At 54.4% G+C, this 21,241-nt stretch overlaps 1 protein-coding gene across 1 annotated transcript; it reads left to right on the forward strand.

Annotated features, from left to right (window-relative positions):
• Positions 1–6,324: 6,324 nt before the first annotated feature.
• ITM2C (integral membrane protein 2C) lies at positions 6,325–19,067 on the forward strand. The gene is made up of 6 exons (XM_059928916.1): positions 6,325–6,569; positions 14,204–14,344; positions 16,377–16,565; positions 17,272–17,382; positions 17,950–18,100; positions 18,621–19,067. The coding sequence occupies exons 1-6, from the start codon at positions 6,441–6,443 to the stop codon at positions 18,710–18,712; spliced, it is 813 nt and encodes a 270-aa protein (XP_059784899.1). The 5' UTR covers positions 6,325–6,440; the 3' UTR covers positions 18,713–19,067.
• The last annotated feature ends 2,174 nt before the right edge of the window (positions 19,068–21,241 follow it).

Consider the following 21,241-nt stretch of genomic DNA (forward strand, 5'->3'; position numbering starts at 1 on the left):
GAAGGGAGTATAAACAGTCACAGCTTTTCTGAAGGGCAGGTTGTCAATATGTATCAACATATTTTGTGAGAGGTAGGCCCTTTAAAGCAGCAGACCCACTTGTAGCAATGTATCTTCGGAAAATAGCAAGCTAGGAAGCAGGGGAGCACACAGCATACAAGTATCTTCATGGCTGCTTTGCTTGGAAGAGCAAAATTTTGGAATATTCTTCAATCAATAACATATGGCACATCAAAGGATACAATTCTATACACTCATTAAACTACAGTCTGTATTTGATGACGTGGAAAGCTGTTCAGAACATTTTGTTAACTGAAAAAAGCAGATTAGAAAACTGCATAATTCCATTTTTTACAAGATAAACTTTGTGAGTATATATATGCATGTAGAGAAGGCCTAGAAGAATATACACCAATTGTGTATTGATACTGATAACAGAAGTTATCCTAGCGAAACGTAATTTTGGACAAGGCTGCTGCTATGGGTTGAATTGTGTCCCCCAAATTCATATGTTGGAGTCCTAACCCTCAGTACCTCAGAATAGGACCTTATTTGGAAACAGAGTTGTTGCAGATGTAATTAGTTAAGATGAGCTGATGAAGATGGGCCTTAATCGAATATGATAGGTGCCCTTATTAAAGGGGAAATTTGGACACGGACATACATATGGAAAACTCCATGTGAGGATGAAGGCAGAGATTGGGGGATGCTTTTGCACACCAAGGAACGCCAAAGATTGCCAGTAAATCAGCAGAACCTGGGGAGAGGCATGGAAAAGATTCTCCCTTCCAGACCTCAGAAGAAACCAACCAGGGCACTATGAAACTATGAACTATGAAACAAAAAATTTCCATTGTTTGAGCCACTCAATGTGTGATACTTTGTTATGGCCGCCCTCGCTAACTAATACAGCTGACTTCCTATACTGTCTGAAATTTCTCCAATATGCAAATATTTACTGCATCCTCAGACAAACAAGGTATTTCCATTGTAAATTTTAAAAAATTTTACTAGAAATTAAGTCTCATATAACGTGATGGGTTAAAAAAAACATGATTCAAAATATATTTCAAATTCATATACCTGTTGATGATATTTTTATTTTTTCTGAGCCGTGTTCTGAAAAATTCAGATAAAATAGTACTACTCTTTTTCAAATGATTTAAATGGAACCTACCTCCCACCCACCCCCCCACCAACTGGGGAGGCTACAGAGAGGAAGCAGCAGTAGTGGCAGAGCTGGTGGGGTTTGAACTGGACGCCCTTTGTGAAGAGTAGTGAGGATGTTCACTGCAGCATTGTTTATAATAGTGAAAAACTGAAAGTAATCCCAACAATAACCGGCAGCAGAAAGTTATTTGAGTTATGATACCTCCAGTTCTGTGCTGTTTATTATCTCATTTAAGCCTAATGTTCTCACTTAATCATTATTACCTATGAAATAGGTAATATTTCCCCCAATTGGTAGGCAGAGACATAATGAACATGAGAACAAATGTTTTATCTTCACTAGTAATAAAAAAAAAAAACGTTAAAAAGAAGAACAGAACAAATCTGAAGAAAAAAGAATATTCACCTTATAAAAGGCAGAAATAAAGTAACTAGAAAACAGAAAAAAACAGAATTGATAAATCTAAGACGTAGTTCTTTTAAAAAATACGTAATTAGCAAATATCTGGCACTTTAAATGTTTTGAATAAAAAATTGACAAAATGTTATATTATTGAATAGAGCTACCATATGATCCAGCAACCCCGCTCTTGAGTATACATCCAGAAAAAAATGAAAACTCTAATTTGGAAAGATACATGCACCCCAGGGTTCATAGCAGTACCATTTACAATAGCCAAGACATGGAAACAACCCAAGAGCCCATCAACAGACGACTGGCTTAAGAAGATGTGGTATATATACAATGGGATATTACTCAGCCATAAAAAAGAATGAAATATTGCCATTTGCAGCAACATGATGGACCTAGAGAGTATCATGATTAGTGAAGTCAGAAAGAGAAAGACAAATGCTATATATCACTTATATGTGGAATCTAAAAAATAATACAAATGAATCTATATACAAAACAGGAGCAGACTCACAGATGTAGAAAACAAACTTACGGTTACTGAAGTGGTGGCGGGGGGCAAATCAGGAGTATGGGATTAACAGATTAAAAACTACTCTACATAAAATAGATAAGCAACAAGGATTTACTGTATAGCACAGGAAAATATATTCGATATCTTGTAATAACCTATAATGGAATATAATCAGAAAAAATAACTGAATCACTATGCTGTACACCTGAAACTAACACAATATTGTAAATCAACTATACTCCAATTTAAAAAATTATAATGTTGAGGTATATGTTTTTACTTATCAAATTAAAAGACACATTTTAAATGACTTCACCAAAGGTAGTATAGCCACTTCTCACAAATATGGCTGATGATAAATTGAAAAAAAAAAAATTCTGGAGAGGACCACGGCAATGTTTGAAAAAAAAGTCTATGAGATGAGACAAAGATTTACGCACAAAGAGGTTCATGAATATGAGACAATTTTTAGTCATGCCAGATGTATTTGTTTTATATTGTTGCTGTAACATATTATCATAAATTTAGTGCAACACAGCTTCCCCATCTCAGAGTTCTGTATGTCAACAGTACAGGTGGGCTCTGCTGTTTCCTCTGTGCCTAGTCTCACAAGGTCAAAAGCAAGGTTCCAGTCAGCTTGGGCTACTTATCTGGAGGCTCTGGAGGGGTATGTTCTCCCAGGCTCACTCAGGTTGTTGGCAGAATTCAGTTCTGTGTGGGTGTAGGACGGAGGTCTCCGTTTTCTTGCTCTCGGCTGGGAGCCTCTCTCCTGGCTTTAAGGGCACCTGTTTCCCTGACAACACCTGCCTCCAGCCCACATCATCTTCAAACCAGCAACGGCACATCCAGTCCTTCTCATAGTTCAAATCTCCATCCTCCTTCTGCCACATCTTTCTCACTCTAACCGGAGAAAGTTCTCTGCTTTTAAGGGCTTGTGTGATTAGACTGGGCTCGCACAGATAATCCACGATAATCTCCCTATTTTAAGGTTCATAACCTTAATTACATCTGCAAAGTTCCTTTCACCATGCAAGGTAACAAATTCACAGGGTCCAGAAATTAGGATATGGGGAGCGGGGGTGGGTGGGTATTCTGCGTACCACATGAGAAAACGCTGAAATTATTTTTAAAAGAAAAATGACAGGATATTAATCAGGGTTTCTCGACCTTGGCACTATTGACATTTTACACTGGATAATTTTTTGTCTTGTGCATTAAAGGATGTTCAGCTGTATCTCTTGCTTCTCTGCCCACTAGAGGCTGGTAGCACCTACCCTGCCCCCTCCTCCTCCCCCACTGTGACAACCGAAAATGTCACCAAACATTGCTAAGTGTTCCCTGAGGGTCAAAATTGCCCTCAGTTGAGAACACACACACACACACAGGCATACACACAAAATGTGGTTCCAGTTTTGTAAAAAAAACACAGCACAAACATACACACAGAGAGTAAAAAATATTGGAGAAAAAATAACAGAACACTAACAGTGGTTATTGTGGGTTTTGTCATAATAGTTGTTTTGTTTCTTTATGCTTTTCTCTGCTTTTCAAGTTTGAATAACTATTACTTTTTAGCATTATTTTACAAAGCAATTTCTCCCCAAATAGATTTCCAAACACGAAATCTGTGTCTTTATTCTTAGGAGAAGTCCTACATGACATTTCACTGTTCTTGTGAGGTACTGCTGAATTTTTGTATCTCTATTCATAACTAAAATTATGTTTTTCTCTTTTATTTGTCAGATTTTTGTATCAGAAGATATAGTCTATACCTAAAACTAATCAAAGCATCAGTGGAATTAACTTTTGCTTTAGTTGGAAAGAATTATCCAGTTAAGTGGTCTGGCTGCTCAGAACCATTTTTTGAGATAATTGCTTGAGAACTTTTTCCAGTAGTTTCCTTTATTATAGGGCATTGTGATCTTCTACTTCTTTTTTTCTCTAATTTTTGGCTGCGTTGCGTCTTTGTTGCTGTGCGCGGACTTTCTCTTGTTGCGGTGAGCGGGGGCTACTCTTCGTTGTGGTGCATGGGCTTCTCATTGCGGTGGCTTCTCTTGTTGCGGAGCACCGGCTCTAGGGGTGCGGGCTCAGTAGTTGTGGCACGAGGGCTCAGTAGTTGTGGCTCGCGAGCCCTAGAGCACAGGCTCAGTAGTTGCAGCATGCGGGCTCAGTAGTTGTGGTATGCAGGCTCTAGAGTGCAGGCTCAGTAATTGTGGTTCACAGGCTTAGTTGCTCCACGGCATGTGGGATCTTGCTGGACCAGGGCTCAAACCCATGTCTCCTGCATTGGCAGGCGGATTCTTGACCACTGTGCCACCAGGGAAGTCCCCTTCTACTCCTTGAGTCCGTTTTGGCCATTTATACGTTTCCATAAAATCATCACTTCAAAATATATATATTAGATATGATTGTATGTAAAATACATTATAATTTGTAATATCCACCTTGTCTATAGTTACATCTTCTTTCTATAGGATATAGAAATGTATTAATATCTTCTCTCTTATTTATTAATTAGATTTTCCAGAGATTTGTCTCTTTCTACTGATATTTTTCAGCAGAATGCTCTCTTTGATATACTTAGCAGGTATAGCCATTATGGAAAACAGTATGAAGGTGCCTCAAAAAATTAAAAATAGAACTAGCATATGATCTGGCAATTCCACTACTGGGGATATAGCCAAAGGAAATGAAATCAGTATCTTGAAAAGATATCCGCACTCCCATGTTCACTGCAGCATTATTCACAATAGCCAAGACATGGAAACAACCTAAGTGTCCATTGATGGATGACTGGATAAAGAAGATGTGTGTATATATAAAATAGAATACTATTTAGCTGTAAAAATGAAGAAAATCCTGCCATTTGTGAACAACATGGATGAACCTGGAGGATGTTATGCTAAGTGAAGTAAACCAGACAGAGAAAGACAAATACTACGCGTGAACTCATTTGTATGTAGAACCTTAAACAGTCTAACTCATAGAACCAGAGACAGCATGGTGGTTACCACAGGCTGGGGGGTGGAGGAAATAAGGAGAGGTTGGTCAAAGGGTACAAACTTTCATTTACAAGATGAATAAGTTCTGGGGAGCTGATAGAACTCGGAGGGTCGTGGGTATACACTTGTCTGAGACCATTGCATTTTCAGTAAGCCACTCCACTGAACTTCTAGGGCTTAATTACCATCATTAAGTCTTAAATAACCAGTGCTTTCAATTGTAATAAACCAGATCTTTTTTAAGAACGGCACTCAACTACTCAATTTGGGGAAAGAGGTAAAACACATGTAAAAGTTCACATTTGGGGTTTTAGTTTTAAAATGAACTGTTGCAGGGGTTGATTCCAGGAGACCTTCCTACTGGGGCCAATGCTGGCTCCTCAGCTGGGTTGATGGGGAGTGGGAGGAGTCACAGGTGAGGGCGCGGTGGAGCAGCCCAAAGGCATCCCAAGTAAGATGGGGACTGAGCCTCCAGACACCCTGCCCTGCGGATCTTCCCATCACACTTGCCATAATCCTCCTGGGTGGGTGAGAAATGGCCAGCAGGACCCGTCACTCAGCAACTGAGGCCACAGGTTACACAAGAGAGTCAAAGAGCAGGGGCTGCCTTCATTTCTCTGCTCCCAGTGTCCTCCGCATGCACGCCCAGGAAGGTTCTGCAGGAATTAAGGATGAAGGAAAAAGGATGATGGAGAATGAAAGATGTGTAGATGGATGCAGGATGCAGGATAAAGGCAAGCAGTTGGGCACCTGGCCCTGAAGCCTCCTGCCAGGGCCCAGGACACGTCGGAAAAGGAAGCGGGAGGAGGGAGCTGTGTGAGCAGGTTCAGTGGGGGCTCCAGCATTTCCAAAGAGGAGGGTATGAAGTGGGATAGAGGGCACCGGGAACTTGTCTAGAAGATACATTTGCCTGGCAAACACGGTTTTAACAAAAACTGTATGTTCTGGAGATGCTGGTCTTGGAGAGGCAGCTGGAAGGGATAAAGCAGCGATGGGGACTGAGTCCATGCCTGATTGGATGGATGGATGCGATGGATGGATGGAGTGAGTGAGTGAGTGGTTAAGGGAACCTTAGACTTCCCCAGGACGGAGCAGCGCGCCCGGCAGGGGTCACTGCGAGCCCCGCTGGCGGGAAGGGGGCGCAGGCGCGCAGGACGCCAAGGCCCTCCCTTGGGGGGGCGGGGGCGGGGCGGGCTGGGGGTGGGGTTAGAGAAAAGGACCCAACGCGATCCAAACTTCCGGTGCCTGCGGAGAGCCGAGCGGCTGCGGTACAGATAGAGGCTGCACAGAGAGCGGCTGCACGGCCGGAGGCTGCAGGGCGGACGCGCGGCCCGGCGCAGCCATGGTGAAGATCAGCTTCCAGCCCGCGGTGGCCGGTATCAAGGGCGACAAGGCCGACAAGGCCGACAAGGCTTCGGCCTCGGCCCCGGCGCCCTCCCCAGCCGCTGAGATCCTGCTGACGCCGGCTCGGGTGAGAGGGACCGGGGGTCTCAGGCAGGGGACGGGGGGGTCAAAGCGCGCCTTTCCGGCTCCGGCGACTACCCGAGGCGCATCGGGACCCCGGAGCCTCGAGCGGAGCGGGAGTGGGATTCCGGAATGGGTCAGCCATCCCAAAGTGGGGAGGGGCCTTGGGTCCTGGCCTTTAGCGGCAGCCGAAAGCCTAAGTCTGAAGAATGGGAGGGGGTCCGAGTCGCTGGTCCCAGGTGAGGAAGCGCTCAAGGTCTCTTCCAAAAGTGGACCGAGCCCTAGGCGCCTGGCCCCAGAATAGGGGAGGGAGCTGGTCCGGAGAGGTTCGAGGAATGTCGGTGGGGGTATGTGTGTCTGGTTCCAATCATGGAGGAGGGGCCGCGGGTCGAGTCCCCAGGTGGGGGATGGGAGGAGGGTTGGACATTGTTTCCCCAAAGTAGGGCGGTGGGTTGTGATTGGTGGGGAATGGGGAGAGGGGGTCTGGTGCCAACGAAGGGGGCGGGACTATTGATTGCGTCCCAAACGGGGGACTGCTGGGGGCAAGGGATGTGCTGTTAGTCTGCACCTGAATTGGTGGACCAGAAAGTGATGATACGTGAAATGGAGATAAACCAGAATCCGCCTGGCCGCACGTCCGGGATTCGAGATTCGGGGTTACGAGGCTTGGGTGCCCTGATCCCACCGCCCCCCAACCCCCCGCTGCCGCCTGGGCCTTCCTGCCCTCTTCCTTCCCCTCCCGGCTCCCTCGCGCACTGGGCTACCCCCTCCACCCCGCGGTGCCCTGGTGCCCTCTAGCACCCAGGCTGCGCTTTGTGGAGGCGGGCCTCGGTGCACCCCGCCCCCTCCAGTGGCCTCCCCTCCTCCTCTTTCCCTCCGGCCTGGGGGAGAGGAGGCATTTCCGCCGTGGAAAACTGTCTGAGCTGCGTGGAGTCCGACCGGGGGAGGGCCCAGAGGGGGCAGGACGCGTGGCGGGCAAGGAGGGGAGGGAGAGAGAGCTGGTCCAGCCTGGCTCTGTGGTGCCTCGGTAGAGGCGTCTACGCTGCTTCCACGCGGCCGTCGCTCCTGGCGTTCTTGGGGCGCGCCAAGCTCCCGTCCCCCCCCCCTCCCCCTTCCCGTTGCTGGCTTATGGGAAGTCTTCCTCAGCTCCAAGGCCCCTCCCCAAGTTGATGGCTCAAACTAAACCTTGCTTGGGGGTATGGGAGGGTGGGTGCTTCAGGATGACCTGTGCCCTGGAAGAGAGGACACAGGAGAGGGTCCTCAGAGGTGGGTGTTATAGCCAGAGCAAAGATACCTAAGTGGGGAGTTCCAGGAAGAGCCTTGGCACGCTCCCCTGCCCTGGTGTGGTCGCTGCAGCATCAGTGACCCCCGGGGCTGGGTTTGCGGGGGGAGGGGGGGTGCTCTGCAGCCCCCACCAGAGCAGCTCCATCTTCTTCTGATGCTTAGATGGCTGGGGGGGGGGGGGACACTTCATAGCTGAAGGCATGGCCTGCAGCTTTAAAAGTTTGCAGGAGGCCCTTTAAACCTCCTTCCTCCCTTCCACTTAGCCCCTGGAGGGTGCAGGGCTGGGGGCCCAAGGCAGCACACTCACCCCTGTCTTCTCCCAGCTGCTACTCCCAGGGCCGGGCACCCAGATGAGGCCTGGAAAACTGGACCCTGCCTCCAAAAGCTGTAGGATTCGGGCAGGAGGGAGGACCAGCCAGACAGTAGAAGGATGGATTTCAAACTCCATCCGAAGGTCTGCCGAATTTCACAGGAGTGGCACATTCTCTGGCAGCAGCCTGCTGATGGTGTCAGGCGGGATGGCAGATGCCAGCATCACCTTGGCGGTAACTGACATCCCGCTTCTGGCTCCAAAGTCAAGCGTCCTCTCTTCCCCCTCATCCAGCGTGAAATGGAAATATCAACATTTTTCCTGTGCTGTTTTCATTGGCTTCGAGCCTGTTGAGTGTGCCTCCCCCCCAGACCTTGTTAGTTGAGTAGGGTCCCCTGGCTCTCTTAATTGGCAAGGGGGAGCGATGGGGCCCCAGGAGGAGGATTAAAATCCCAGCCCCTTTAGGACAGATCTGCTTATTAGTAAACTTTCACAGCTCACTGGCCCTCAGGGGATCAGGGGAGGCTTTTGGGTGTCGCATGTTGGCTCTGCCAGTCGCCTGGTGGAATCGGAGCCTTGGGAAGAGAGTTCACTTCTGTGAGCCTCTTGTGGCCTCGCCTGGCCAGTGGGTACGTTTCCCCCACATCCAGTGCCCGACGTAGAGCAAGCACCCCCATTCTTGCCTCCTACCTCGCCCAGTAAGCTCGGCAGGCGCCCGGCATTCACAGTAGCCCAGGACAGCGTCAGCCCGGGGCAGGCAGACTGGGAGGCCCCAGGAGCTGCTTCAAGACGGGGCATTTGGGTTTGTCCCGTGCTGATGGGCCTGCCACAGGAAAGCTTATCAGAAGGTCTGTTCTGGCTGGGGGTGACCCTGGAACCCTCCTTGGTTACTGAACTGGACTCGAAAATAAGATTTAAAGCCCTGGAAGAACCACTCGATGAACAGATGAGTTCACGAGTGCCTTTCACCAATGACCCACCCTCTAGCTGTCCTAATAAAATTTCAACCTGTGTGCAGGCCCCAGGGGCCAGGGTAGGGCGGCAGGAGCACTCTCACACTGGGCCTCCCCCTGCTTCTGAGTGAAAACTGAAACAAGGAGGATTTTGTCCCCAGACGTGCCGCTGGAAGGAAGTGCCTCGGTGGGCCAGGAAGGGATGGGTGTGAGGGCCCAGCTGCGCCTCCAGCTGCCCACCCTCCCCACGTGGTGCTTGCCTCCCAGATAATGCTGCGCTGATGGGCAGCTGGCAGCAAGCCAGCCTGGAAAGTGGGCTGCGCGGGAAGCACCCCCTCTTAGTACGCTCTGGCCGGGTCATTCTTCCCCTTTGGAGGCCCCCTGGCCTGCCCTGGGCCTCTCAGCCCAGTTCCCCTCTCCCCACCATCTGCCTGTGTCTTTGCTCCCCCATGTGTGCGCACGCAAGCACACACACACACACACACACACAGCCAGGTGTGGGCATGTAGAGACTCGTGAACAGTCGGGCCTGGGGGCCTGCAAGAGAAGAGAAACATGTTCAATACAGTCGTCTCAGCGCTGTAATTTTCTCCTTGGCTTTTGCCTTTGATTAATGGCCCCTGTGTCACCCCCTCCCCCAGCCCGCATACCTGGGGATCAGATTTCACTTTCCTCGTCCTGGCCTCAGGTCCTCGGCAGGAGGGAGCTGAGTCTCCTGGAGTGGTTGGGGGAGGGTCCTGCCCCAGTGCCCCATCCCCGCCAGCCCTGTGGCCTGGGCCAAGAGGAAAGGGCAGTCCTGCCCTTTGCCCGCCTGCCCTGGGCCTTCCCTGAGGGGCTGTGGCGTCTGGACTTGTGCCACAGTGGCTTTTCTGCTTTCTCTCTCATTTCCCTCTCTTCTCTGTTCTCCCCGCGGCCCATCCTTGCATGTTTCAAGGCTGTCAGCAGATTGCCACAGAGGATGAGTTTCTCTTCCCATAAAAAAAATGTTTATGGTAAGAGCAGCAAGGCGCAGCCCCTGCAGTGTCTCTGAGCTGTGTCTCCCCCAGGAGAGCCCTTCCAGCCGCAGCTCTGCTTCTCGTCCTCCCCAGCCTTTGTTCTCTGGGGTCTCACCTTGACTGCCAGGAACAGAACAGAAGAGGGAATCTGCCTGGCCCAGCCAAGCAGCGCAGAGCAGAGCTCTGTGGAGAGTGTCTCGGGGTCCACGCCCTTCCTCCTCACACGGCCTGCACCGTGGGCACCAGTGGGTCACAGGGCAGGAGTGGGTTTCCCTGATGGCAGGTTCACGATGCCTTGTCCGCATTTACCCAGCTGACGTCTGTACCTCTGAGCGCAGCTCTGCGTGCTCGGTGGGCAGAGGCCCAGCCCCCCCGACCCCTGCTAGGCTTGTCTGTCTGTCTCGCTCTCTGGTGCCCTTGCCTTTGTGGTCTGCAGCCTGGGAAAGGAAGATGCTGAGGAGGGGGCACTGGCGCTGGGGAGGTGAGGCGAGACCCGCCCCCAGCCGCCTGCCCGGGGCTGCTGCGGCTGCGTTTCTGGCTCCCTGCTAGCCTCCTCCGAGCAGCCTGCGACTGTAGTTAATCTGCTTGCAGTTAATTTCGACATCGTTACCGAGGGAAGGTAGCTGGGGAGCTCTGTCCGTGAGCCCTGCGGGTCTTCTGAGCTAATGCTTAAGTTGGCTGAGTTCCCCCTGACTCTTCGGGCCCTGGCTTCACCTAATCATTTAAGGAGCTCCACCGCAGGCTCCGTGAAACAGGCAGGCCGAGGCCTGGGCCCCTCTCGGGTCCCCGGACATGTGGCCCACGTGCCCCACACGAGTGCACAGCGAGGCCTGTGGCTCAGGAAGCCCAGTTGCCGTGGAAACAGTATTTTTCTACTTTCTGGAAGCCCCCCAGGATCCTAAGGGGTGAGGCCTCAGGTTCCAGCCCAGGCTGCCTACAGGCTTCCCAGAGGCCTCTGAGGGCTGACCTTTCAAGCACTGACAACGAGGGCAGGATTCAGGGGCCTCCCGCCCACGTGGGGCTTTACGTCCCAGTCCCAGTGCCTCTGTCTCGAAGCCGGGACACCAGCAGCCTCTGGGCCTGCTTTCCCTTCCATACCCCCTGCTCAGCCATGATGCTTCTGGGGGCTTGGCCTCCGCATGCCAGGCCAAGGGGTGTCGGGTAGGGAGGGGAGCAGGGCCTGAGCCGTGGGTGTGCCCTAGAGGTGTCAGTAGGAGCAGGATAGGAAGCCACTGTCCACTGCTCTGGGAAAGGGGGGCATCCCCAGCCTTCACAGGGACCCCCACAGAGGCGTGTGAGGACACAGGGTGGCATCCAGGGGTCCCGGCTGGAGACTGTCCTCAGCCACATTAGCCTTGCCTCATTTTCCTCTGGAGCCGCTCCTCACTCTCCGTCCTCCCTGACCTCCTCCTCCCCACCTGGGGCAGCCTGGCCCCCCTGCCCGGCCCCTCTCCCAGGCACATAGAAACACCTGACCCAGCCGGGAGCAGAAAGGCAGCTATAAAACTGGTAGGCCTCGCCTTGTCTGTGAGCTTCAATTGCGGAGCTGGCCCTCGGGCTCTTGCTTTGTAGCCCATTGACTTTTTTTTGTTTTCTGGGTTTTTTAAAAGCGATTCTCATAAGCTTGCTTTTGCTTCTCTGGTTTTCCCGAACGAACAAACGCAGGAGCAAAGCATGGCCACTGTGCAGCCTCGACAGCTGGCTGGTGGTGGCCCTCAAAAAAAAAAAAGGAGAGCTTTAGCTGATAAAGATCTGCTATTTTTATCTAACACTTTATCCTTTACAAAGGGCTTTCAGGGTCTCTGTCTCCTTTAATCCCAACAAAACCGTGTCAGGAAGAGTCTGCTCACATTTCACAGGAGGACCAGCAGAGGGTCGGAGGGTCAGCAGGCTGGGATGCTCCCACGCACGGATCGCAGCCGCTGCTGGGGGCCTCCGGGTCCCTGCAGCCCCACTGGTCTCGCTGAATACAAATGTTGTGCCCCCAGGGCAGGATTCCCAGTGGGTGTGGCGCCTGGCCTTTCTTCTGCGTCACCCACCTTTCCTTAGGACCCACTGAGGATGGCTGGAGCCCCTGGGTGGCTTGTTCCTGCGAGACGCTGGCAGAGCTTGGTCATCGGGTCGCCCCGTCCTGGGCTGATCCCGGGAGCCTGTTGGAAAGTCAAAACGCTTGCAGTCCCCCACCCCCTCCCACTGGCAGCTGTCCCTGGAGGCCCTGTGGGCAGTGGCCACCCAAGTGTGCCAGTGACCTTGGTTATTGCCCCCAGGGAGCCCCAGCATGCCGAGGAGATGCCAGCCAGGGGGGTGGTCTCACCAGGTGCTTCTCCAGTTTCGATCGCAGCACCCCTGCAGCGGGGCCAGGGTGGGGAGAGGCCCCAGGCCTGCAGATGGCCCAGCCTGTGAGGGGGTATGGGATGGGCCGGGTCACCTCTCCATCCTGTGTCTCCATCCCATGGTGCTGGAGGCTGCGGGCCACTGGCCTGGTGATACATGTGCCTCGTGATGGGGGGCGGGGTGTGTCTTTCAGGCATTTTCTCCCCTTTTCCTGCGGGAAGGGTGTGGGGAGAGAGGAGGGCTCCAAGCAGGGAGGCGTCACCCACTCTGACGGCATGCGCCTCTGCTCCCTGAGGCCCAGGTCCCACGCCCCCACGTGCCCCAAGCACAGCAGGCTCTGCACCCCACCCCTACCAGCCTGGGCCCCCCGTGTGCCCTGAGAATAAAGGCCTGTCCTGGGTAACTTGGACCTGAACCATGTCCCCACTGCCCGACCTCCCGCTAAGCAGGATGAAGGAAGAGTGGAAGCAGCCACAGAGGGCTAAGCAGACGGTTAGCGGCGGAGCCGGAGTGAGAAGGTCCAGGCTCCCCGCCTGCCCCCCACCTCTGCCACAGCTCCTTGAGGTTGGCGGGGGCACTGGCCTCTACCCTCGCCCGGCTGCATCCGGACACCGTGGAGGAGGGACTGAATGATGGATCCCAGAGGCAGAGCCAGGCCTGGGGCTTTTGCAACATCTCCAGTGTGAAGGAGGCCCGGGTTAGGGCAGGGGTGCCGGCGAGGAAGGGCATAAAGACAAGCGACGGCCGAGGTCACACAGCTGGGAAGAGCCTGAGTCAGGAGATTCTCAGTCCAGTGCTCCAGGGAGAGCGGGGCTGCTGAGTTTTACACACACCTCCATCCACTGGCCCAGACATGTGTGGACTGGAGCTGGGTCAGCTTGGCTTGCTGCTTCTTGGTCCTGCAGCTGCCGTCCCGAACCTGAGTCTGGCTCCCCAGAGGGTTTTTCCAGGAACCTCCCGCCCTGGCCTCCCTGCCGGCAGCCACGTTTCCCTCCTGGCAGAGGCTTCCGGAAGCCTCCAGACTTCGCCCTGCGGGCCCTGCTCCTGACGGCCTGCTCGACACCAGTGCCCGTGTGAAGCCATCGCCGCCCCGGCAGGCTGACCTCTGCCCAGGGCTGCCGGAGGGCGCGCGCTTGCGTGCACAGACCCCGTGGGCCTCCCAGGGCCCTGTCCCCACCGGTCAGCCATCGTTTCCCGCCGCAGCTTCCGCGGAAGAGCCCAGCAGGCTCCCCACCCCCGCTGTCCCCACCCCCGCTGTCCCCATTCCGGTCCCTCTGGGCACTCCAGCTTTCAGGTGCATCTTGTCACTTCCTACCTCAAAAGCCTTCCTTGGTCCCCACTGCCCAGAGCAGCGGCTCCCGCCCGCCCAGTGACTCCAGCTCCTACAGGTTCCTGGGCCTGGCTCAGTCACCAAGGCCATGTCTGTGCCTCCCCCCTCTCTACGTTCGAGAGAATCTACTGTGGTCACAAGTGGCATAACGAAGGGGACTAATGGCGTGGGTGATTCAAAACATGCTTGCTTAGTCCCCGTGGGTCCAAGGTGGGGCTCCGTTTCTCTTTAGTTGGGAACAGCCGGGGGTCCTGGTAATGCTTTCCTTTCCTTCCAGAGACAATGCTCTGTGTGTCCTGAGCGTTGTCCCCCGCTCCCTTTGCTCCAAGGCTCCTTCCCAGCCAGCAGCGTGAGGTCTCATTTCCGGAAAGGGGTGGCGGGCATTCCCAGGGGTGCGGGACCACCACGGGGCTGACCCTGCACTGCTGTCCCCAGGAGGAGCGGCCCCCCTACCACCGCTACAAGAAGGGGAGCTCTGTGGGCGGCTTGTGCTACCTGTCGATGGGCATGGTCGTGCTGCTCATGGGCCTCGTGTTCGCCTCTGTCTACATCTACAGATACTTCTTCCTCGCTCAGGTGAGGCGGGGCGGAGGGAGGCGGGGCCTTGGAGAAAGAGTGGCGTTTCAGAGAGGGAAGGGCGAGTGTTTGCGGTGGGTGGGAGCTGGCAGGAGCGGGCACTGTGAACGGCGCAGAGCCAGGTGCTCGGGGCTGTGAGGAGGGGGCAGCAGGAAGCCCTGGACATGACCCCTAGGTGGGAGGGCAAGCCCAGAAGACCTGCATCCTTCTCCTCCCTGGTCGTGGTCCAGGAGACAGGACCGGGTCCCCGTCCTCTGACTGCCACGGGCTCCGGAGGAGTGTCCTTACCTCTCTCTTTGGATGCATCTGAGGCTGACAGGGAGCTCTCCCAGGAGCACAGTCGGTGATGGGGGAGCCGGGATCGGAATCTGGGCTGTGAGGCCCACAGCCCCTTCCCACAGCGTCACCCCAGGGCATTAGCACCAGAAACTCAGGTGCAACAGAAATTGGAACTCTGCAGTCCCTTCAGAGCCCAGCCCCTGTGCCCATGGGTCTTGCTCTAAGGACTTACATTCCACGTGTGGACATTTGGGCTATAAACCGTGAAGGGTGGAGGGTGGCTTATAGACGGTCACCTCCACCTACGATCACACCCTGGTTATCTGCTCACACAACCAATCTGTGCACGAAGCTGGGCCAAAGAACTGGTCGTGGTCACAGCAACCTTGCGATCAGCCCAGGCCTGGGGAGGGAGGCAGGGCCACCAAGCTCTCAGAACTGAAAGTAGTTAAATGAAAGGTTGCCTAATAGAATAACCATAAACATAACGAATGGGGAATCTCGGTGACAAAAAGGTTGGGAATTGCCAGTCATTTATGACCCAAGTGACCTTTTCCCACCCTCAAGCACTGGGCTTTGACTTTGTTGTCATCCAGTTTTTCTACGGTGGAAATGACTGAAGAGTTTGCAGTCCATGTGACCTTACCCTGGAAACCTCAGCTGCCCTCCGTCCATGGCCTGCTTCCCCACCTGTTCCTGGTTCTCACTTTCTGGGGACTTTTCATGTTGCGGCTGTGGCCCTGCCCTGGACCTCCCCTCTGATCCCAGCCCCCCTCATGCCCTCTTGGGGTTCCTCACCCCACCCCAATTCCCAGGGAGTAGGGGAACCTCAGAGCAGCCTCTGGGTCTACGCCCTGGAACAGTATGATTCATGTGTGATGATTCATCCTTCTGGGACAGCTTACACTAAAACAGAGAAAAGCGTGTCTGCCCATCATGGGCCGGACCTGGAGGAGGCCCTGGAGAAGCAGGAGGGGCCCGCGGTCTGCCGGTCAGTCACGCAGCCTCAGTCATGCCAGGCTGCCTCCCTTCCCTTACTGATGGAGTGATTAGGCGTGCCCCTCAGATAGGGGACACCGTGTTTGTGTAGGTTTCTCAGGAAGCACAGGATCCAGGGAAGGTGGTGGGTCCTTGCTTGAGGTTGGACCCGGTGCCACCAGAATCTGATAACAGGGCTGCCTCTCGGCTCCTACCCCTTCCTCCCGTGCCCTCCAAGGTCTGCAGGGCCTCGCAAAGGGGGCAAGAAGGGCGGGCGAGCACCCCTTGGTGGTGGCGGAGGGTGGCACCCTGCAGGGCCCAGCCTGTCCAATCCAGAGTCCCCCTGTTTGCCCCTGAGGACACCCCTCCGACCCCAGGCTCTTTCTCAGGTGTCTGTCCCCCCACTGGTCTGCCCCATTTCCCAGCCATAGACTCATGGACTCGGAGGCCAGAAGGGGCCTGAGGGGTCACCTTGTTTTACAGATGGGGAAACTGAGGCCCAGAGAGGTCATCCTCCTAGGAACTGGCAGACCCGGCTCACCCTCCCTGATTCCCCATGTTTCTTAGTTTCTCCATCTGTGAAATGGGTGTCACAGACCCATCCTCCCTGCCTCCCCAGGCCTTCAGAGCTGGGAGTGGTTCGGCAGGCAGCAGTGGTCTCACGGAGGGCGCTGTGTGACCAGACTCACTCTCTCTCTCTCTCTCTCTCTCTCTCTCTCTCTCTCTCCCCCTCTCTCTCTCTCCCTCCCTCCCCCCGCCCCCCCGCCTTGCTCAGCTGGCCCGAGACAACTTCTTCCACTGTGGCGTCCTCTACGAGGACTCCCTGTCCTCCCAGGTCCGCACTCGCATGGAGCTGGAGGAGGACGTAAAGATCTACCTCGAGGAGAACTACGAGCGCATCAACGTGCCGGTGCCCCAGTTTGGGGGCGGTGACCCCGCAGACATCATCCACGACTTCCAGCGGGTGAGGCGACTTCCCGCGGGTGAGGCCGGCCAGGGACCGGGGCGGGGGCGGCGAGGAGGGCGCCACAAGGAGGAACAGGTGTGAAAGGAGAATGCCCACGCCCCTTGTACAAACTTGGAGTACATACCGTGTCATATAAACCATGGAGTAGATATCTATGGTTTAGGTCAATCAGGGATTTAAAGAGACCGCTTTTATCATATACGTCATGCGGTTGTCACTGAATGTGAACTAGTCATGGTTGATTTTCTCCTTGGCCACCTGACAGCTGCTGGCTGTAACGGGCGAGGCCAGTGTTCCTTTTTACTGAGCTATTTCCGTGTTGACATCTTACCGAGATGCAGCACACGGCGCTGGGAGGAGCATCTCTCGCTGGGGGTCCAGGCTGTCCATAGGGGTGGCGGGACCTCCCAGCTTTGGTGAGATGCACAGGTGGGACGTTGCCCTGAAATTCGAACCTCAGCTGTATACCCCCAAGAAGAATCCTTGTCACGACCGAAGCATTTAATAGTGTTTTCATCTAGTGAGTGGAACCTGCTACAAACACAGGCTAGGAGAGGAGCGGGAGAAGGGGGCCCCGCCCCGGTGCTGAGGAATCTGGGTGCGTCACGGGCGCGGTGGGCGCGGTGGGGTTCGTGCCTCGTACAGCCCGCCGGGGCCAGTCCCTCGCCTGCGGAGACTGACGCGGCCCCCTCTTCCTGTTCAGGGTCTCACTGCCTATCACGACATCTCCCTGGACAAGTGCTATGTCATTGAGCTCAACACCACCATCGTGCTGCCCCCTCGCAACTTCTGGGAGCTCCTCATGAACGTGAAGGTGAGCGGGGCCCCGACAGCATCTTGTCCCTCCCTTGCCCCCCCTCCATGAGACAAGGGAAGGATGGGGGGCCTGGGCGTTGCTGTCAGCTGGGCCCAGCACCCCAGGTTGGTCCCCCCGCCTCCAGCTCCCTTCTCCCACATTCAGAGTCAACACCTCTCCTTTCTGCACACACCCCCCCCCAGCCTCCCCCTTCTGCCTCCCTCACTTGGGAAGAACCCCAAGACCAGCTTCCTTAGTGTTCATGGCCATGCCCCACTTCGCCCCGTGTCAGCAGTGCAGGGAGGAGATGGGGACCCTGCCCCCGAGGGGCGCTCCCCCTAGGGTGGGAGACCAGACTCGCACACACGTGACTCACGGCAGTGCAGGTGCAGGTGCAGGAAGTGCCTGGGGACGTCAGAAAGGCGTGCCATGCGGCCTCTGGATGAGGGGGTGGGCGTGTTGGATGGGCACTGCAGGCGCTGGGGGCTCAAGTGCAGAAGGAGGGAGGCGAGGGCAGTGGGCAGTCGGGGACCGAAAGCAGCGAGCCCTGGTACTGACCCAGTGCTGGGGCCGCTCCCTTTGCAGAGGGGGACCTACCTCCCGCAGACGTACATCATCCAGGAGGAGATGGTGGTCACGGAGCACGTCAGTGACAAGGAGGCCCTGGGCTCCTTCATCTACCACCTGTGCAGCGGGAAGGACACCTACCGGCTGCGGCGCAGGGCCACCCGGAGGCGTGAGTGGCTGACTCCACCCACCTTGGCCCCTGCCCTGAGCTCCAAACCACGGCCACCCTCTGGCAGTGCCTGGCCCCGTAGCTGAAGACCAGCTGTCAGAGAGCTCAGACTGTAGCAGCAGTAATAACAGCTAATGAGCACTTACTCTGTGCCAGGCACTGCTTTACACTCTTTACGTCCTCCTAAGAGAGTGTAAGTTATCATCGTCCTCATCCTTGTCATCATTATGCTTGCCGCCCCTTTTAAAGATGAGGAAATGGAGGCACAGAGAGGTTAAGAAACACCCCTGAGGTCACACAGCAAGAAGGTGGCAGAGCTGGGAGGTCTGACTCCAGCTTTCGAGCTCATGCCGCCTTACTGCGCTGCCTCTGGGTGAAGCAGGGTTTCGCTTCCTGGGCCTCCTCCTCCCCGGCCCGGGTCCTGAGGCCCTGCTCAGGCTCTGAGGCTGGTGGCCTTTGTGGCCCAGCCAGTTCTAGGCCAGCACACAGGCCTCACTGGGATTTCTCTGTTCTCTCCCAGGGATCAACAAGCGAGGGGCCAAGAACTGCAACGCCATCCGCCACTTCGAGAACACCTTCGTGGTGGAGACGCTCATCTGCGGGGTGGCGTGAAGCCCCGCCCCTCCCTCCAGGCCCCGCCCCTGCCCTCTTCCATTTTCTCTTCTGGCCACTCTGGCCCTTCCCCTCGCTTAGCTTGTACTTTGGACGCCTTTCCATAGATGTGACGTGTCTTCCCGTTTCTCTCCAGCCCTGCCCGCCTCCCTGTACCAGAGCTGTAACCTCTCAAGGCCTCACCCTCTGCTGCCCTCCTGGGTCTGGGGGATGGAGGGGGCGCCCCAAGATGGTTTCTGTGACCACCATCTGAGGTCAGGTCCCCGGGGGCCTGGCCCACAGCTGCAGTGGCAGCCCAAGGGGGAGGACTGGAGGGAAGGGCCAGGCATGCTGGGGCTCTGGCGAGGGGCGGGCTGGGGGCAGGGGGTGGAGGGGGGTTCAGGAACGTCTGCACAGCTGGGAAAGGCCCGAGAGGCTTTTTCCGTGCACAGCGCACTTCCTCCCCTGTCCTGACTCCCGGGCCTGAGCTGAGGCTGGAGGGAACGTACCCAGGGGTGGACCCGCCCAGAGCACAAGGGAAGGTGGCTGTCCTGGGGGTCTCCCCAGGACTCCTGTCAGTGCCTTCAGCCCACCAGTGGGAGCCTGGAGTTTGCGGGGTGGGATGAATCCGTCAAGCACAACAATCTCCGGGTGGAACCAAAGAAGGAAGGAGCCAGGGCTGGGGGCCCTGGCCCCCCAGGAGCACAAGCGGGGTCCCCGCGGACACAGCCAGGGAAGGAACAGGGCAGAAGTGGGGGGATCTCTTCCTGTCCACGGCCAGCCCTGCGGGCTGAACACTGAGCAGGGATGCGCCGTGGGTCCTGCCCAGTGGGCGGGGCTCCCCGCTTTCTCCAGCTCGGGGCCGTTTGAGAGGAAAACCGGGGGAAGGGAGGGAGAGCCACCTGGTACTTGTACACCCTGCCTCCTTGTTCTGAAATTCCGTCCCCCTCCGCTTTGGGGGAACACAGCGTTATTTTCCGTTTCCTTCTCACTTTTGCATGTTTTTACTGATGATTCGATGTGCTAACCTTCTCAGCCCTGAGCCCCGAAGAGGAGGGCTCCGACGCCTCCAGTCAGACTTCGGTGCTCGCTGGAGATGAAACTCTTAAATGCCTTGTATATTTTCTCAATTAGATCTCTTTTCAGAAGTGTCTGTAGAACAATACACATCTTTGACTTGTGATTCTGGCTTGGGAAAGGCGGGTGGGGGGCGCGGGGCGGGGTGTCGGCTTGGTGACGGGTGCGCCTCCAACCCGTAGGCTAGGCAGGTGTCCGGGGGGGGGGGGGTGCAGGTGGGCGTGGTGGGAGCGGCAGGAAGGAGAAGCTCACGCAGGGCTCGGCGTCTGGTCCCTGAAGAGGTGGGCCTGCTCCGAGGTTCAGCCAAGGAACGTAGGTGTCCCCTTCGTTCTGTCACTCCCCGCCAGGTAGATTCACATTTTACAGGCAAGGGAGGAGGAAAGGGACCGCAGATCATGCAACTTGCCCAAGGTCTGGCTGCTTTTAAGTGCCTATAAACCACCCGTTCAGTTCTACACGGAAGATGACATCATTATTGCTTGTCCTTAAGCACAAGGACGACGGTGTCGTGTTCGCCACACTCTCTGGGCGATTAGTAACCATCTCGGTGGATCTGAGGTAGGGTTTGGCATGAGTCACAGGGTCACATGCTGCAGAGAAGAAGGGTGTGGGAGCTGCCTGGAGCCTTGGCTGAGTGGACCCCAGAGGTGCGAGCTGGGTCCTGCCCTGGGGGTAAGGATGGGTGTCTACACCCTTGGCTCACAGACTCGGTAATCCTGCGAAGGATGTAAAAGATTCAAATTATTGCAGACACACCTTGTTCTCAGATTCAAAGGCAATCTTGCAGAGATGTTGGGTTCTGTTACATTTCCCAATCTAAATGCAACGCAGTCACAATTAAAATGCCAATAGGGTTTATTCTTTAACTGACACATTCAGTTATTTGGGGAAAGTAAACATGGGGGATAGCCAGGTAAATCCTGAAAAGGGGGGCAGAACAGTCTCCAAATATAAAGTAAAGAGTTTGGTGTAGCAAAGGAAAAGATCAATGAGGCACAATGGAGTGCCCAGAAGTTGATTTAAGTACAAGGAAATTCAGGTTAGTGGGGTATGTGTGGGTTCTTTTTGTTGGAACTGGCTAGTCATGTTGACAAGAAATGAACCTGGGTCCTGCTTCCCTGTAACAAAATTAATTCAAAGGTTTTAAGTATGAAATGAATCTTAAAAGTACTTGAGATGATTTAAAAGATCATCTTGGAGGAGGGTAATCTTTTTAAGCGTGATACCTACCAGTAATAATAACTTGGACTAATAAAAAATTAAAATTTATGTGCAACAGAACATACCACAAAGTCAAAAGTTTTATAAGTGGCAAGCTGGGGGAGATATTTTAGAAACACAGGACATAAAAGGGCTATTTTCCTTAATATGCTAAGTTCTTATAAATCGATATGAAAAAATGAATAACCCAATAGATAAAGGGGCAAAGAATAGGAGCAGGCAGTTCACAGAGAAATACAAATGGTTCATTGC

Source organism: Balaenoptera ricei, chromosome 7 (genome assembly GCF_028023285.1).
Source record: "Balaenoptera ricei isolate mBalRic1 chromosome 7, mBalRic1.hap2, whole genome shotgun sequence".
Classification (NCBI taxonomy): domain Eukaryota; kingdom Metazoa; phylum Chordata; class Mammalia; order Artiodactyla; family Balaenopteridae; genus Balaenoptera; species Balaenoptera ricei.

Bases quoted from the DNA above. Each gene is read 5' to 3' on its own strand.
- ITM2C (XM_059928916.1), top strand. From the start codon at position 6,441: ATGGTGAAGATCAGCTTCCAGCCCGCGGTGGCCGGTATCAAGGGCGAC. The intron at 6,570-14,203 runs GTGAGAGGGACC...TGCTGTCCCCAG, and splicing joins TCCTGCTGACGCCGGCTCGG to GAGGAGCGGCCCCCCTACCA. The intron at 18,101-18,620 runs GTGAGTGGCTGA...GTTCTCTCCCAG, and splicing joins GCGCAGGGCCACCCGGAGGC to GGATCAACAAGCGAGGGGCC.